The sequence below is a fragment of the Acanthopagrus latus genome, chromosome 12, assembly GCF_904848185.1.
Source record: "Acanthopagrus latus isolate v.2019 chromosome 12, fAcaLat1.1, whole genome shotgun sequence".
In the NCBI taxonomy this organism is placed as follows: domain Eukaryota; kingdom Metazoa; phylum Chordata; class Actinopteri; order Spariformes; family Sparidae; genus Acanthopagrus; species Acanthopagrus latus.
The window spans coordinates 2,140,469-2,158,516 of record NC_051050.1 but is presented as its reverse complement, the minus strand read 5'-3'; the positions used below and the strand labels follow the sequence as shown (position 1 = coordinate 2,158,516).

General features: G+C 43.1%; 1 protein-coding gene across 4 annotated transcripts in view; it reads left to right on the top strand.

Moving 5' to 3' along the window:
- Positions 1 to 18,048, top strand: part of tln1 (talin 1) — a 95,604-nt gene that overhangs the window by 53,595 nt on the left and 23,961 nt on the right. For all 4 annotated transcript variants that reach the window (XM_037118332.1, XM_037118328.1, XM_037118331.1 and 1 more), the window contains 20 exons: positions 430 to 558; positions 682 to 784; positions 1,205 to 1,413; positions 2,875 to 2,994; positions 3,269 to 3,466; positions 4,286 to 4,425; positions 4,512 to 4,605; positions 5,009 to 5,098; positions 5,287 to 5,409; positions 5,561 to 5,704; positions 5,827 to 5,988; positions 8,315 to 8,455; positions 9,929 to 10,110; positions 10,868 to 11,000; positions 11,473 to 11,574; positions 12,015 to 12,185; positions 12,780 to 13,028; positions 13,926 to 14,045; positions 14,170 to 14,316; positions 15,169 to 15,335. In XM_037118332.1, the coding sequence (XP_036974227.1) occupies positions 430 to 558; positions 682 to 784; positions 1,205 to 1,413; positions 2,875 to 2,994; positions 3,269 to 3,466; positions 4,286 to 4,425; positions 4,512 to 4,605; positions 5,009 to 5,098; positions 5,287 to 5,409; positions 5,561 to 5,704; positions 5,827 to 5,988; positions 8,315 to 8,455; positions 9,929 to 10,110; positions 10,868 to 11,000; positions 11,473 to 11,574; positions 12,015 to 12,185; positions 12,780 to 13,028; positions 13,926 to 14,045; positions 14,170 to 14,316; positions 15,169 to 15,335 (2,924 nt within the window). The remainder of the gene's footprint in view (positions 1 to 429; positions 559 to 681; positions 785 to 1,204; positions 1,414 to 2,874; positions 2,995 to 3,268; positions 3,467 to 4,285; positions 4,426 to 4,511; positions 4,606 to 5,008; positions 5,099 to 5,286; positions 5,410 to 5,560; positions 5,705 to 5,826; positions 5,989 to 8,314; positions 8,456 to 9,928; positions 10,111 to 10,867; positions 11,001 to 11,472; positions 11,575 to 12,014; positions 12,186 to 12,779; positions 13,029 to 13,925; positions 14,046 to 14,169; positions 14,317 to 15,168; positions 15,336 to 18,048) is intronic.

Genomic DNA, 18,048 nt, shown 5'->3' with positions numbered 1-18,048 from the left:
GGAGTGTGTGTGTGTGCGCGCGTGTGTGTGTGTGTTGACCCGCTGCTGGAGAGACAAGAGGGGGACAAACAAACAGCTGGCCTCAGTACCAATATTTTTGATACTTTTTGACAACACTAGCTGATATAGCAATAGTTATATAGAAAGATATAGATATAGAAAGCTGTCTGCAGCTGGACCTGACCGCTAATCATTTCCTTTTGTGCCTCAGACACAACTCATGTTCAAGAAAATGAATGCAAAGTCTTACATCCCTTGTATGTGCTGCTGCACTTATATGAGGGGCTTTTGAGAATGTGGCCTATTGTTATTTACTGACTTTAAGAGGAAACATATTGGTTAAGAGCTTAAACAGACAGGGCAACAAGAGTGAAATTGTTTTTAACATGTCTCACCACATTTCGTGTCTGTGTGTCTGTGTGGGTGCAGGCCCAAGAAGCATGCGGTCCGCTGGAGATAGACAATGCTCTGTCAATGGTGAGAGGTCTGGAGAAGGACATCCAAGAGGCAAAGGCTTCAGCTGAGGAGGGCAAACTCAAACCACTGCCAGGAGAGACGGTGAGACACACACACACACACACACACAAACATACGTGGACAGCAGATTACCAAATAGACAAATTAAAGACATGTATTATTTTACCGTTTGGCTCTGCTCCTGTCTCCTTGCGGTTTGTTCAGTTGGAGAAATGCTCCCAGGATCTGGGTACCAGCACAAAGGCTGTGAGCTCAGCTATCGCCCAGCTGCTGAGTGAGGCCACCCAGGGCAATGAGAACTACACAGGTGTGTTATCAAAGCTAAGAGTCCATGCTTTGACCATCACATCACATCCAGAGATGTTCAAACCTTCAGAATTTTTATATTTCACAGTGCTATTTACTATATCACTGTCTTTTTCACTGCCAGTTGTGTGATTGGCTTTTGCTGTGGTCTGAATGAGCAGACAACCAAAAAAAAACAAAAAACGCTGTGATAAACTTTTGGCAGCTGCATAAAATGTCAGAATAATATGCAGAGTTTTTATGTATTTGATGATTTCAAATGAGTTTAATGGTTTAATGTGCTTGTTTCTGTAGATATCCATATGGTTATTTATTTAATAATGTCTCATTTATTTATATAATTTAAAAAAATTGGGTCATAATAACACATGTATTCATGCAGCATTCATCAAGCTACTTTTCTCTCTCCTGTTGGATGCAGGAATGGCAGCTAGAGATGTGGCTCAGGCTCTGAAGTCCTTGGCCTCAGCTGCCAGAGGAGTCGCTGCCAACACAGGTGACCCACCAGTGCGGAACGCCATGCTGGACTGTGCTGGTGACGTCATGGACAAGTCAGCCAACCTGATCGAAGAAACCAAAAGGGCCATCGCCAGGCCCGGAGATGCAGAAAGTCAGCAGAGACTGGCCCAGGTGAGACACACACTGATTAAATCTTGCTGGCAAAATAAACTTTTATATCTGAAAGGTCAAACATCAGCTCCACTGCAACATCAAAACTGTGTTATTCATTATGTGTTATTCAACAAATCAGAAGATTGAGACCAATTGGTCACATTAAAAAATAAAAAACAAAAAATACAGGGAATTGAACTGCTTTTTTGTTTTCTCTCTGTAAACTTACAGGGATACAGCAGTAGTCCTCTATAAGCCCATTGGTTTTGTAGATAATAATCCTCAGGTTATCATTATTGCACCATGTAATGAAGCTCTTTACCAGTTCTCTGCACTCTTCTATACATATTACATATAATATCTATTAGTATGTCAGAATAGTTTGTACTCATTTCTTGAAGATCTACACTTTTCATTACATACATATGAGCCTTGACAGGCAGCTCAGGCCCGTGAGGCAGTCAGCCACGCAGCACCGGGATACTTTTGTTCCCAGTGCTGGCTGGGATTTAACAGATGAAGTATATTTTGCATTGCAGTAGCCCCAGTTGTCAAGCACCCAGCAGGGTTTCTCCTACATGTAAATGACTGTGGCGCACCACCACGGCAAAATAAAAGTCGCCATGCCTTAAAAATTCAGTGTTTCCCATACACTGATTAATATTTCTGCCTTTCCAGTGCATACTGATGTTTCAGTCAGTCTCTTTTGTTTTCATTACTTTTAATGACTTCAGAACTGCTAATTCAGGGCTGTATTAGTGAAAAAAAGTGAGTGGTGGGTCTGTGTGTCGCTCTGAAGCATCCATGAATTAGTTACAAAATGACAAAAATGTTGTCTATGACTGACTGTTACGGTGAGTTGAGGCGTATCAGAAACATCTAGTTTGTTACTGTATATTCACTAAAAAATCCAATTTCATGTAAAACCGTCATTATAAATAAATCCAGTGTTAGAGAAAGGAAATATTTTACTGTCGTCTTCCACCGCAGTCCTTGACTTTAACTAGCATGATGGATATTTAGCTTGATAATTAGCTAGAGGATTAAAATGGTCACTTAGATCAGAATCCTGCATGGGTCTTATTTTGCAAACCCGCTCCCGCCCGAACCCGCCACGCTTAATATAAATGCTTATCATTTGTGTCACTAATAATGACTGATGATAAGTGACGCCTTGAAAACGGCAATCGTAAAACCCGACCTGTCTCTCCAGGTGTCCGACCTGATCTGCATCTGTGTCCAACACAGTACATTATTTTTCACCCGTGCAGGACTCTGACTTAGATAACTCCTCTCTTGAAACAAATATTAAAAATAGTATTTCTTTACAACAGTAGATGAATCGTCTTTCCAAGCCCATGTAGGGGAGTTCATGATGGCTGTGTGAGAGCATTGTAACCCACTGCTTCAGGTGGTCAGTCCGGCACTGATTCAACATTGTCTGTATTTTTGTGTGTGTGTGTGTGTGTGTGTGTGTAGGTGGCAAAGGCAGTGTCTCAGGCCTTGAACAGATCCGTGAATTGCCTTCCTGGACAGCGGGATGTGGACAATGCCATCCGCACTGTGGGTGAAGCCAGCAAAACACTTCTGGCTGATTCTGTAAGTGGGAAAGGTTGCTTTGTTAGTGCTTTCAAATAGAGGTGAGGTGAGTATTTTGTACCATTTGTAAATTAACATTTCGTCCACTATTATGTTTTTACCCCTAAGACTTGCATGTTAATGTCTGCCCTGATGGAGGTTGTACTACCGTCTGTTTCAAGAGTAGTTTAGCTGACTTTAACAACGGTCATCACCACAGCAGGGAGCGTCGGAACAGCCAGTGGACTAGAGTCACGCTGAACTGCCCTCTATCATTCTCGTCCTCCGTCTGTAGTTCCCATCCAGTGGAAGGAGCTTCCAGGAGGTTCAGGCTCAGCTTAATGAGGTGGCAGCCGGTCTGAACCAGTCAGCTAACGAGGTGGTCCAGGCATCCAGAGGGACTACCCAGGACCTGGCCAGAGCAACTAGCAAATTTGGACAGGACTTCAGCAACTTTGTGGAGGCTGGGGTTGACATGGCCGGAACATCCCAGGTCAGTATGATGAGAGAATACCTCTGTAGAAGTGATGCTGGCTGTGGCCAGAGGTGAGACGGACTCAAAGCAGTTGATCTGTTAACATCCCTCACACCACAGATCGACTAAGCAAGGGAGGAAAACTATTTGACCGGATGAAATGACAGCCAGGTTATCCTCAAAACAGAAAACATCAAAGAAAATACAGAAAATGGAGACTCTACATGCCAAGTATCAAGTTGTGTGCAGGGGATCTCACAACAGTGGCCCAGGGTCCAGTCAATTTTTTGACATTTCTGAGAGATTTAAAACACTTAACATTATTATGTCTTAAGGGTAGATATAACGGTGTGTCAGCATAACTGTGAAAGGGAACATTATGCTAGTGAGTATAGTTCAAGCATGTTTGTCTGATTCTTTTGCCTGTACTTGTTGGATCTTGAGCTGTTGTAAAAATTCAGTGCATTCAATCTACTGTCCACGGTGCTCAATTTAAATACCTCTAGTATCAAAAATTATCTTCTTGGAAGGATTAAGACTGTACACTGCCCTGCAAAATCATGATGATATGACATTTATTGGGGTCTATTTGCAGAAAATTTGTTTTCTTACATCTGCAGAGCAAGATTTGTAGGCCAGCACACCACTGAAGCACTGAAGTACTTCAATATGATGCTGTTCTGTCACACATTCAGTCTTTGCCTGCGAGAATGACAATATATTTCCATTAATAGTGCACCCAGCATGAGTCATTTTCAGGCATAATCATTTTTATTTTGAGAAGGTACATTTTATATTAAAAGTCTCTGAAAATCTCTAACCTCCCTTCTCTTCCAGTCTAAAGAGGACCAGACACAGGTGGTGTCCAACCTGAAGACAATTTCCATGTCATCAAGCAAGCTACTGCTAGCAGCTAAAGCCCTGTCCACTGACCCCAGCTCGCCCAACCTTAAGAACCAGCTAGCAGCCGCTGCCCGGTAAAAAGCATTTCTCTTGATCTTTATTTGCCAGTCTTTTTAATGCCTATCTGCCATTGACATGTCTGTGTCCTATGTGTCAACAGGGCAGTTACAGACAGTATCAACCAGCTCATCACCATGTGCACTCAGCAGGCTCCAGGTCAGAAGGAGTGTGACAATGCACTTAGGGAGCTGGAGGTAACAACCATCATACAATCATGCAGCTTTTTTTCTACCGCCTCCTTTCTTTAGTCTGGGTTATGCGGTTCCTAAAATCGCTAGTTAAAGTCAGGCCTGTAGCTGTGAGCAGTCAGCTAATTCACTTTGAGTCATGTAACTTTAAAAGGTATGAGTTTAAAATAAGTGTTCACGGTATAATGTGAATTGCTTGACATGAGCAATAATTAATACTGTGAAGTTTTTCGTTGATTTTTTACTGCTCAGCTCATGGACATAGATTATTGACATTAAGGAAAGTAGTAAAACAAGGAATTAATTCCAGCATGTAGACAGAACAGCAGTCAGGTTGCATTCAGCCGAGGTGTCCAGGTTCAGTGCATTCCGTTTGTGTTTGTTATGACTGTGTTGTGTCTGTGTGCAGTCGGTGAGGGGAATGCTGGAGAACCCGACAGAAGCCATCAACGACTTGTCCTATTTTGACTGCATTGACGGTGTCATGGAGAACTCAAAGGTAGAACATGCATTACTGCTGCTCCTCTGCTGTTTTTGGTTATGTTTTGCTATTCGCTGATGTCGGGGGGCGGGGGGGGGGGTGAAGTTATCTGTAACTGCTGTGCATCAATCACTGAATTGCTCAACATAAGAAGCATAAAAAGACACAATGAAAGATATTCTCTAATCTCTGTTTTCTTGTTGAAGGTCCTTGGTGAATCCATGGCTGGCATTTCCCACAATGCCAAGAACTCCAACCTGCCAGAGTTTGGTGATTCAGTCAGTGCTGGCTCCAAAGCACTGTGTGGTCTGACGGAAGCAGCTGCACAGGTAAAATTCATTACTGACTGTTATTTTAAAATTGACCCAGTCGGGGACCTTTTAAAGAAATCGACAATGGCTGGTAAGGTGAATATTTGCAATATGGGCACTTGTAATGCTCGAAATGTAAAACTGATCAGTGATCTGTTGATGTCTGTAGGCTGCCTATCTGGTGGGTGTATCAGACCCCAACAGTACAGCAGGTCAGAAGGGCCTTGTGGACCCTGCTCAGTTTGCACGGGCTAATCAGTCTATTCAGATGGCCTGCCAGAACCTGGTGGACCCAGCCTGCACCCAATCTCAGGTAAATGCTGACCTCTGTGCAACATCACAGAAATTATATTTAGTCATTGTCTTTTACTTACTGAGTCTTAATTTGGCTGAATACACCCTTGATTCAACCCAATATACGGTCTCTCTGCCCAGGTGCTCTCTGCAGCCACTATCGTTGCCAAACACACCTCTGCACTGTGTAACGCCTGCCGTCTTGCCTCCTCAAAAACTCCCAACCCTGTTGCCAAGAGGCAGTTTGTTCAGTCAGCCAAAGAGGTGGCAAACACTACTGCTAACCTGGTCAAATCCATAAAGGTTTGTAGTACAACTTCCTTCAACTTCATGCATGTCTTAGATCTGGGCCGCTTAAAAAAAAACAGTGTACTGTTAATAGCTGTTCAGAATGGCAAAACTTGAAGTTGGGGGGGGAGAAGCCTGCCATCAAGGACTTGTGTAGTAATTTTCAGCTATACAGATGAAAAGATGTGTTAAAAAGGAGTTGGAACCCAGCCAACCATGACACACCAGACCAGTCAGCAATGGTCGGATTTAAAATGTAAAAATGAAATTGTAAATCACAGCTGCATGGACTTCTGGTGCGATGTTACAGCAAGATGGACGTGTAGCAGTGAGCTCCCACTAGTCAGTCAGAGAAAAGTACCTCCTGTCAATAGGATATTGAGGTGACCAAGTCTGCCGAACACGGGGAGGGTGGCGACCATGGAGAAACATCGACAGTTGAAGCTAACGCAGCAGCTAGCACCCACCAAAACGCTCTACTTGAAGGCATTTCATTTTGCATTTTATTAGTGACATTATTGAGGAAGACCAGACAGGCTTTATTAAGGGACGTCAAACCCAACATTAGGAGAACTCTACACATCATGGACCACGTCCAAAATAGGAATATCAGTGCGGCCTTGATAAGCATGAGGCATTTGACAGTGATATTTGGACTTTCCTATATTTGGTTCTTAAACAAAGCTGTTGAATGTAGTACAACACTTTACCAAAGACCAGCTGCAAGACACATGTATTCCCATGCTAATTAACCAGCTTGAAACGTTTGGTCTCTGCTCAGGATATAAGCTGAATCTGACTAAAACACATACAACACATAACACATACACATACAATACAAACAATACAAACACATACAATTAAAATACAATTTGAATTGGAATACAACTACAATGGAATACCTTGGGGTCATCCTAAGACAAAGAATCGACAAAATACAATTACATCAAAGTGGATAAGGAAATTAGGAACGATTTGGACAGGTGGGCTGTCCTTCCATTAGACATGGGTTCACGAATAGAGACCATAAAAATGAACATCCTCCCTCGTATCCTTTACCTGTTTTAGGCGCTACCTATTGAGATACTTGAGAAACAATTTAGAACATGGGATAAAATCATTTCAAGATACATATGGAATGGTCACAGACCAAGAGTCAAATTTAAAAAACTACAGATCGGGAAAGATAAGGGAGGCATAGCGCTGCCAAACCTCAAGGAATATTTCCATGCAGCACAAATTAGACCTGTTATTTGTTGGTGTGATGAAGACTATGTAGCAAAATGGAAGAATTTGGAGAAATCTGTGCAAGGAAGAGAAATTCGAAGCCTTATTGGAGACAGAGAAGAAACATTAAGTATGATTTAACATGTAGACACAGTCACCCAATTTACATTAAAAATGTGGTTTAATCTAGTACAAAAATATAGACTGGAGAAGGAGCTTAGATTAATTCAGTGAATAGCCTATGACAGGCGTTTCATCCCCAGTTCTCTGGACCAGACATATAAACAATGGATTCCAAGTGGAATAACAGCAATGTGTACACTAATTAAAAATGGGAATTTCATGAGTTTCCAGGAGATGAAACAAAAATATGATTTAAGCAATCTGGATCATTTCAGATATCTGCAACTAAGGAACTATTTTGACAAAGAAATAAAGCATAATGTAAATTTTTTTTTTGATTAATCAGAAACATAATTGGAATATACAGTTCAAAGAAACAGAATAATATCTACAATGTATTGCAATGCAGGGAGGAGAGGACACAACTTTATACGTAAAGCTGAAATGGGAAAGAACTGGGACTGAATATTTCAGAAGATGAATAGCTACATATTTGGAGAACACAAGAGTCAACCACATCATCACATGCTTGGAGATTATTTTGCTGGAAGAACTGAATTAGATTGATTATTAAATGCTGGGAAGATATCCACCTGATTATAGTCAGAGTTCTGGGTTATGACATTATCCAAGTCATGTGTACTATTCTACTTCAGCAATATGACAGGGAATGGTGTGTTAAACGAGGACAGATATTTGTTAAAAATTTGTTAGCAGCTTGTAAAAAAGCAATTACGAGAAAATGGTACAAACCTGACCCACAAGATGATTGGCTGAAAATTGTGAATGAAATACACGTTATGGAGCACCCGACCCATAAGTTAAGGACTCAAGAGGAACAATGTCGAGAAAAGTGGGAGAAATGGACTTTCCACCTATCAACGATAAAATAAGGATTATCAAACTGACATTATCACAGGAATAAACTGTAGAGACACGGCAATCCAGCATGTTCTTTTTCTGATGCTGAAATGCCATGTCCCCTGTGCAGGCTTTGGATGGAGCCTTTAACCAGGAGAACAGAGAGAAGTGTAAGGCTGCCACTGGTCCTCTGATAGAAGCTGTGGACAACCTGACTGCCTTTGCCTCCAACCCAGAGTTCGCCAGCATTCCTGCTCAAATCAGCCCTGAGGTACTCACTTAAACAAGCTCAAAACAGAAATTATTTGATGGAGTGATCCAAAAAAGATGGTTAACTGTCTGATCTTATGTTGAATAATGAAATAGCATTGGGGAATTGTGAGATTGTTTTGCTTGTTTCTCTGTTCTGTTTCCATTAAATGCAATTGAGTCAGTGGGGATAGCGTTTTACTGAGGGTGTGTAGCTGTTACAGTCACTATAGGGGTGGAATGGTTCACAAAATCCACGGTTCGGTTCATATCACGGTTTTGTAGTCACGGTTTTCGGTTTGGTTCGGTATACACTGATCATTAGGAAAATCAATTGTGTTTTGTCTAGTCAGGTTAAAACTGAAAGAATGGGGTACTCTGACATTTGCTACATCATTGTGACAGTCCTAAGTTAAAAGTAGATAAGATTCTAGCAGGTGAGGAGAGGTGATATTGCTAGTTCCAACATGCTTTTCATTTATTTGGCAAATAAAGTTATCTTTAATAAATGCTAAGTACAAATAGTTGTTCACTGTCACTAATGTAATGTAATGGGCAGTCACAGTCAGGAAACATTCAGCAGCCCTGGAGTAGAGCTGGTAAATACAGTTCCTTTTAAGGATTCCAGTCATTATGAGTCACTCACTAAACTGAACTAGGTTTTGCAAGTCACTTGAGTCAGTATTGCCTAACCACCATGGAAACTCAGTCCTAGCCCATTGTCTCTTAACTACTAATGTGGTAAAAAACACAATGCAATAAAACATTATGTACATGACTGGAAAAATAAAAGAGATACTAAAATAAAATGAAACAAAATAAAACAAATAGATAATACAGTACTGAGTTAGGAATGGTGTAAATGGATAAATTTCCCAAATAGAGACAATGATAGCCTACTTACAATATACTACTTAATATTTATATATAATATTTACATATAAATATTTTATTTTGCAAAAATCGATCGACCTAATTTCATTTTATTATGCTATCTATACACCAAACCTACAGTAGCCTCTGGCTACCTGCAGAACATTGTGTAACATTATGTTATTTCAGAAGTGGAAGAATGGCTTCTGTTGTACATGTTGTTCTTCATGTTGTACATCCTGCTCTGACTCGCGAGCTATAGTGCTCTGACGAGTCATCTGTGTTTCCGGCATTGAAGCTCTCAAGCTAGCCCGCGAGCTGCGATGCTGGAAACACAGCCGACTCGTAGCTCTTCTTCTTGTTTACTGGCGGCTGGCATCCAGCTCAGTGCTGCCACCTGCTGCTCTGGAGTGTGCACGCTTCAGCTCGTTGGTAAATGAGAGATAGAAGTTGTGCGTGCCCATGAACTGAACGGTACACACACGCCCCGAACCGTGACAAGTGATTTTGATTAACCATTCCACCCCTAACTCACTATGAACATTAAAGTTAAAATCTTGGATGATTCCTCCTCCTCTAAACTTAAATAATTTCCATCTCGATTTCCGCACACCTTCCTCAGGGCCATGCTGCAATGGAACCCATTGTAGCTGCAGCAAAGACAATGCTGGAGAGCTCAACCGGCCTAATCCAGACTGCCCGCTCTCTGGCTGTCAACCCTAAAGACCCCCCTAAGTGGTCAGTGCTGGCAGGACACTCCAGGACTGTGTCTGACTCCATCAAGAAACTTATCACCAACATGAGGTAAATTCTACTACTGCTGCTGATTCTGTCCACTTTGATATAAGGGTAAACTCCACTGCTTTTCATTGATGGTTAACAGTGATGCAGAAAGATGATGTCTGGTGAGGGCTTTGAGAGAAATTTGCTGTATTAACTAGAGTTGTGACTGTTCTGACTGAACAAGTGGAGACACACACACACACACAGAAACAAATTAAAACTCACCAAAACAGTCTTGGTTAGTCTGTTCCAGCGATCATCAACTCTGCATTGGTAAAGATAATCCCTTAATTCGCTGAGTTAGATGGAAAATTATTCATGGGCTTTACTAAGTGGGCTTTACTGAGCAGTGTGTGGCTACAGAGCTACTGTTGGCAGACAGACACCTGCTGTGCACTATGCAGAACTGCTCTCATCTCTCTCTCGTGCTCAACAATAAAGCCATTAGAAGGACAAAAACAAATATTCAACATCCCCATACATTATAACTTTTAATCAACTTGCTGAAACACACATGCTGACAGACACAGGACAGATACACGTTGCTGTCCAACACCATAGCCAAGAGAGCATAGCGCTCATGTCCAAGCACTGAACCACAAGATCACTAGTCTGAAGCAACATTTTTGGTTAAGCAGTGTGAGGCATGTTCTGCATTTCCAGCTATGGGCATTTTAGCATTCACACTGTATTTTATGCAGGAATTTAAATTTTTAGTTGCTTCTTAGAGCCACTGATTATTGTATACACCCTTCATCTGGTGTGTGTTTTTGTGCAGAGAAAAGGCTCCTGGCCAGAGAGAATGTGATGATGCTATAGAGGTACTGAACAGCTGCATCCGAGAGGTTGATCAGGCCTCTCTGGCAGCCATAAGCCAGCAGCTAACTCCCAGAGAGGACATTTCCATGGAGGTAATCACCGATCGCAATCAGACACACCTGCATACACATGTAGAGCTTTGTTGGATGGCTCAAATCATTTGTGAAACATCAGCTGTCAAATTCTGTCTCTTACCGAAAAGCACATTTTAATGTCATGTAGTAGTCATTTTTAGAAATTAACATTAATATTACCTTGTACCCCGCAAAGGCTTTTCTGTGCTTCAACTGGGTGTTTGGTCTGATTATATGTGGACCAGTTCATTCACTGAAGAAGACATGAGATATGATTTCAAGCCTTGAGAAGCTAGAAAGTGGATCTCTGAACTTTATATACTATGATAAATATACAAAGGTTTTTCTTAAGGTTCACTTGCTAGCTGTTATTGATGTTTTCATGTGTGTTCCCCAGCATTCCTCAGCAAATGTTATTTCATCTGGTGTCCAGTGCACTGTGCATGACATCTGCATATTATTTGATTTTCTATGTGTGTATATGTTGCAGAATCTCCATGAGCAGATGGCTGCCTCAGTTCATGAGATCAGTAACTTGATTGATCCTGTAGCTGTGGCTGCTCGCTCTGAGGCCTCCCAGCTGGGACACAAGGTAAAACACAGGACAACATCTCTACACAGCTGACATACCAGTTTTATACTTTTTACACCAGAATTACTGTGTGTATGTGATTTTTTTTTAAACGCAGGTAAACCCACTTTAGATCAGATCATATACCTCATCAGACTACATCCAGAAGACTGAGTGATGAAATTAGCCTTAATCAATCACACTTTGTGTCAGACACATTGTTTTTCAGAGCTGCTGATGGAAGTAGCTAAGGAGTGAGACATTTTTGCGCCTGTCTCATCTCTATTGAGAGTAGTACATATGCAGCCCTGATCACGGAGCTAGTAAGGATCTGTACTGACATGGAGGCCATGGACAATGTTGTAGTGGTTAGTTTTTTATGTCTTTTACTTGTTCAAGCCTGGTATCTTTCTATTGTGTCCAATCTCTGTGTTTTATTTGTTCTTGACACACTTGAACAGGTATCTCAGATGGCCAGCTACTTTGAGCCCCTGATCATAGCAGCCATTGGCACAGCGTCCAAGATCCTCAGTAGCCAGCAGCAGATGGCTGTCTTAGACCAGACCAAAACCCTGACAGAGTCAGCTCTGCAGATGCTTTACACTGCCAAGGAGGCCGGAGGAAACCCCAAGGTAATGAAGCTGGCACCTGTCACACAAAGTCCTCTGGATAAGCTGGTGGAAAAACACGGCCAAATGACACAGCCCTATCATTTTCTCAGAGCTGATCCCCCTCAGAGTTACTGCAGGGGAGGCTGCCAAGTCATTGCGCAATAATATTTTTATAGTTTTTTATGTTTTCAAAAGTGCCTGAAAATATACTTGAACATGAATCCAACATATTATCAGCAAATATACATTTCTAAACCAAAATACTTTCACATAGCCTCAAAGACAGTCTACCCATGATACCTCATCCAATCATGTGAGCAAGCTAAACGAACTATGTTCATTCAGTGCGTGGCACCAAACCTTCACAGCAAACCTGGCAGCAAACTATGTGTTTTGAAACAATTTAGCCAGTTATCTCTGTCTTGTTAGCTACAATGGATCATTATGCACCTTACCTCATAAGTTTAGACCCTGACAGACCCTCCACCTCAGAAACCACTGGAGACATTGCAGAGGAGCATCTAAATAATTCTCTCTTCCATCTCCCATGCTGTTCTTAAAGATCATACATGTTTTGACATCACAATATGTTGACGAGTGTTTTCCTTTCTGCAGGCAGCACACATGCAGGAGGCCCTGGAGGAATCAGTGCAGATGATGAAAGAAGCAGTAGATGACTTGGGTGCCACTCTGGCTGAGGCGGCAAGTGCATCAGGTGCTGTGGGTGGCATGGTGGACTCCATCAATGATGCCATAAATAAAATGGAAGACACACCTGCACTTGAACCTGAAGGCACTTTCGTTGACTATCAGACTACCATGGTTAAGACAGCCAAGGCTATAGCTGTCACAGTGCAGGAGATGGTAAGCATTTTGATTATTGTCCAGTTATTATCTGTCTCCAAACCCCTGCCTCCAGCTCTGGCCCTTGTGGCTGCAGCAGACAACAGTTTGATGACCCGGCATCTTACAAAACAGTGGACAACTCAAGCCCTGCTCCCATGAAATTCCAAGCCAAGCCCCCAGGAAGGGTGCCAGGCTGTGACCAATTTGACAGCGTGGACAAAATGTGTAATTACAACATCACAGGTTTCACAGGGGCCTGAGAAGAGTTAACTTTGAAAGAAACAGTTGATGAGTTAATATGGATAATCGGTGTATACACCATCCCAGTTCTGCCCATTCTGTCTACATTTGGAAAGTCTCGAAAAGCTGCATTATTAAATCATTTGATCCTGATTCAACTTAGGGGACTAAACAGGAGCTAGGCGGCTCACAGAGTCATTTTACAACCCAAATGTCGAGCAGCAGATTCCAAAAAGCTGGGGATGAAAGAACATATGGTTTTTGGACTCTCACAATAGGAGCGCAAAACAGAGGCAATTGAAAAACAGATGCAGAGTGATGATTATGTTTTGATTATATATGACCTGCACCTGCAACGTTCTGTAAGCAATAGCTGAAGGAACCAAAGAGAGCATTTATCCAAGCAGCTAATTTAACCATGCAAGCCAATGAAAATCACAGACACTGAGTTATTAGAGAACACAAGGTTAAATGCTCAAAACTGAAGCAAATACTTAACTATATTTTAGTTTTCACAATTATCTGCTGAAGGGGAAACATTTCTCCATGCTCACCTTGAATCCTGATTTGCCATTAAATCCATCGTACATTTGCCAGTTTCATTTTCATTTCAAATGGTATCAGGTCCTTAAAAGTGCTCAATTTACTAAACTAGTGTGATTTCTCATTTTTCAGGTGACAAAGTCGAACACCAACCCTGATGACCTTGGAGGATTGGCCAACCAGCTGACTAATGAGTTTGGAAACCTCGCAAATGAGGCCAAATATGCAGCCGTGACTGCAGAGAATGATGAAGTAAGACTAGCTGTACCTCAGCATACTGTCTTTTTAGAGACACTGGCCATGTCAGCTGGCCATGTCTCATTTTCTGTTGTTTTCATGCTATTGATGCAGATTTCTCTTATCCTTTATTTTTCAGATTGGTTCTCACATTAAGAAGCAGGTGGGTGAGCTGGGTTTCAGCTGCACAGGATTGGTGACAAAAGCCGGAGCTCTGCAATGCAGCCCCAATGACTCCTTCACCAAGAAAGAGCTGATTGAAAGTGCCCGCAAAGTCTCTGAGAAGGTCAGACACATTTAACTTCTTTGTTCACTTGTTTGGGCATTTAATGCCTTTATTAATAAGTACGTTTAAAACTACCTTTTCTTTTCCTCAACTAAAAAAATAAATCAGTAGGTCAAAGAAAGTTGCAGAGGTAAATTTACATAATATAAGCATCTGTAACCTAATGAAATATACCAAGAATAGAACTGAAATTAAAAAGGACTAGTAAGGAAGTAGGATGGTCTGAAGCTATAAAAACCATCAGTTTATCAAAAGAAATTCATATAATGCAGACATTCAGGGGGGGGGGGGGGAAAGAGAAAGAGAGAGAGCGAGAGAGCTCATGTGGACAAAGGAGAGAGAGGAAGTGTGAAACTATCTTGTCACAGTGTCAACATGATAAAAATAAACTTTCTTGTATTATGAAGCCTCACGTAACTCTAGAGCTCTGGGGTTCGTCAATGATGTGTATGATATCATGATATACTGCAGACTGGAGTCTTTGTTAAAAGTGACGACAGGTAGATCTGCATTTGGGCTCCTCACTGTGTTGCATTATTATAAACTATAATGAACTGGTTGTGGATTACATCTCTAGGCCCATATCGTCTGTTCCTGTTCATCCCTCTTCATTTCATTGCAGTTATGCATTATTTCCATGTTGTTCTGCTTTCTTGGTGGTCAAGTCTGCTCTTCTCCCACTAAAGGAAGAATTGAACCCAAACCATGTTAGAAACATGCCTCCCTACAGCATAGCAGGGCCACTATTTTGTTAGGTTTCTCCTCTCATTTATTCAAGTTTTCCTTTAATTTGTCATCTGTCTGTAGATGTGAATAGTGACTTCCTCTCATAACAGATTGGTCTTCTTGTAGGTTTCCCATGTGTTGGCATCCCTGCAGGCAGGTAACCGTGGCACCCAGGCCTGTATCACCGCAGCCAGCGCTGTGTCTGGAATCATCGCAGACCTCGACACAACCATCATGTTTGCCACTGCTGGTACTCTGAACAGAGAGAATGCAGAGACATTCGCTGACCACAGGTACTAATCACTAGACAGTGTAAGATGTCTTCGATAATAGATTAACTAGTTAATTACATGTTATCTCCCATTTAATCACAATGAATAACCTCTATGGAATGACCCCCTGCAACTGAAACAAATTTTCTCTCTTTCTCTGTCTCTTGACCACACAATTGCTAACATTATGCACACAACCTCAACACTTTATTATTAGTAAAGTTATTCTTTGACTTTATTTATTATTAGAGTTATTTCTGAAAGGAGTTTGCTACATGTAAAACACATTTAGAAGTTCAGATAACATAAAAAAAATATACCATCCATCCATCCATCCATTTTCTTCCGCTTATCCGGGGCCGGGTCGCGGAGGCAGCTGCCTGGATCTTATTCTTTTGGTCACGACCCAAAGTTCATGACCATAGGTGAGGGTAGGAATGTAGACTGACCGGTAAATTGAGAGCTTCGCCTTTCAGCTCAGCTCTCTTTTCACCATGACAGACCGATACAATGACCACATTACTGCGGCGGCTGCACCGATCCAATTGTCAGTCTCACGCTTCATACTTCCCTCACTCGTGAACAAGACCCCAAGATACTTGAACTCCTCCACTTGAGGCAAGAACTCTCCCCCAACCTGGAGGGAGCAAGCCACCTTTTTCCCGTCAAGAACCATGGCCTCAGACTTGGAGGTGCTGATTTTCATCCCAGCTGCTTCAGACTCAGCTGCAAACCGCCCCAGAACGTGTTGGAGGTCCTGGCTCGACGGAGCTAACAAGAAAACATCGTCCGCATAAAGCAGAGATGAAATCAAGTGGCTTCCGAACCAGACCCCCTCCAGCCCCTGACTGCACCTAGAAATTGTGTCCATGAAAATAATGAACAGAACCGCTGACAAAGGGCAGCCCCGCCGGAGTCCAACATGCACTGGGAACAGGTCTGATTTACTGCCGGCAATGCGAACCAGGCTCCTGCTCCGGTCGTACAGGGACTGTACAGCCCTTAGCAGAGGGTCTCCGACTCCGTACTCCTGGAGCACCTCCTACAGAATGCCACAAGGGACACGGTCGAATGCCTTCTCCAAGTCCATAAAACACATGTGGACTGGTTGGGCAAATTCCCATGAACCCTTGAGCACCCTGTGGAGGGTATAGAGCTGGTCCAGTGTTCCACGGCCAGGACGAAAACTGCATTGTTCCTCCTGAATCTGAGGTTCGACTATCAGACAAATTCTCTTCTCCAGTACCTTGGAGTAGACTTTCCCAGGGAGGCTGAGGAGTGTGATCCCCAGATAGTTGGAACACACCCTCCAGTCCCCCTTTTTGAATAGAGGGACCACCACCCCAGTCTGCTTGTCCAGAGGCACTGCCCCCGACTGCCATGCGATGCTGCAGAGACGTGTCAACAAAGACAGCCCCACAACATCCAGAGATTTGAGGTACTAAGGGCGGATCTCATCCACCCCCAGTGCATTGCCACTGACCAGCTTCCCAGCTACCTCAGTGACTAGAGAGAGACCGATATGTTTTTTTCAGGGCCGATACCGATGCTGATTATTAGTAGTCAAGGAGGCCGATAACCGATATTTGGAGCCAATATTCATTTGCAGCAAAAGGGAAAATATTGGCGTCAACATTTTGAATAATACAAACTCCAAGACTTAAATTTTGAGTGTTTTTACACATAGACTTAAGTCTGTCCATCTGCAGTAAGGGTTTTAAAAAAAAGAGAGAGACTTAAAAGTGGGGCCACATGCTGATATATGGTCAACTCGACGATATGCGTCAAAATGCCGGATATCGGCGCTGATAATCGGCCCGACCAATAATAGGTCGATCCCTATCAGTGACTTCGGTTTGGGTGATGAATGAATCTACCTCTGAGTCCCCAGTCCCTGCTTCCTCTATGGAAGGCGTGTCAGTGGGATTGAGGAGACCCAAAGTATTCCTTCCACCGCCCGACGATATCCCCAGTTGAGGTCAGCAGCTCCCCACCTCCACTGTACACAGTGTTGGTGGAGGGCTGCTTCCCTCTCCTGAGGCGCCAGATGGTTTGCCAGAATTTCCCCGAGGCTGACCAGTAGTCCTCCTCCATGGCCTCCCCGAACTTTTCCCAGACCCGAGTTTTTGCTTCTGCGACCACCCGTGCTGCCGCACGCTTGGCCTGCCGGTACCTGTCAGCTGCCTCAGGAGTCCCCTGAGCCAACCATGCTCGATAGGACTCCTTCTTCAGCTTGACAGCATCTCTTGCTTCTGGTGTCCACCACCGGGTTCAGGGATTGCCACCACAACAGGCACCGGAGACCTTACGGCCACAGCTCCGAACAGCCGCGTCAACAATGGAAGTGGAGAACATGGTCCATTCGGACTCAATGTCCCCAGCCTCCCTCAGGATCTGGACAAAGCTCTCCCAGAGGTGGGCGTTGAAGACCTCCCTGCCAGACGTTCCCAGCTGACCCTCACAATACGTTTGGGTCTGCCGAGTCTGTCCAGCCTCCTCCCCTGCCTGCGGATCCAACTCACCACCAGGTGGTGATCAGTTGACAGCTCAGCCCCGCTCTTCACCCGAGTATCCATATGCCGGAGGTCAGATGACACGACCACAAAGTCGATAATTGACCTCCGGCCTAGGGCGTCCTGGTGCCACGTGCACTGATGGACGCCCTTATGCTTGAACATGGTGTTCATTTTGGACAAACTGTGACTAGCACAGAAGTCCAGTTACAAAACGCCAC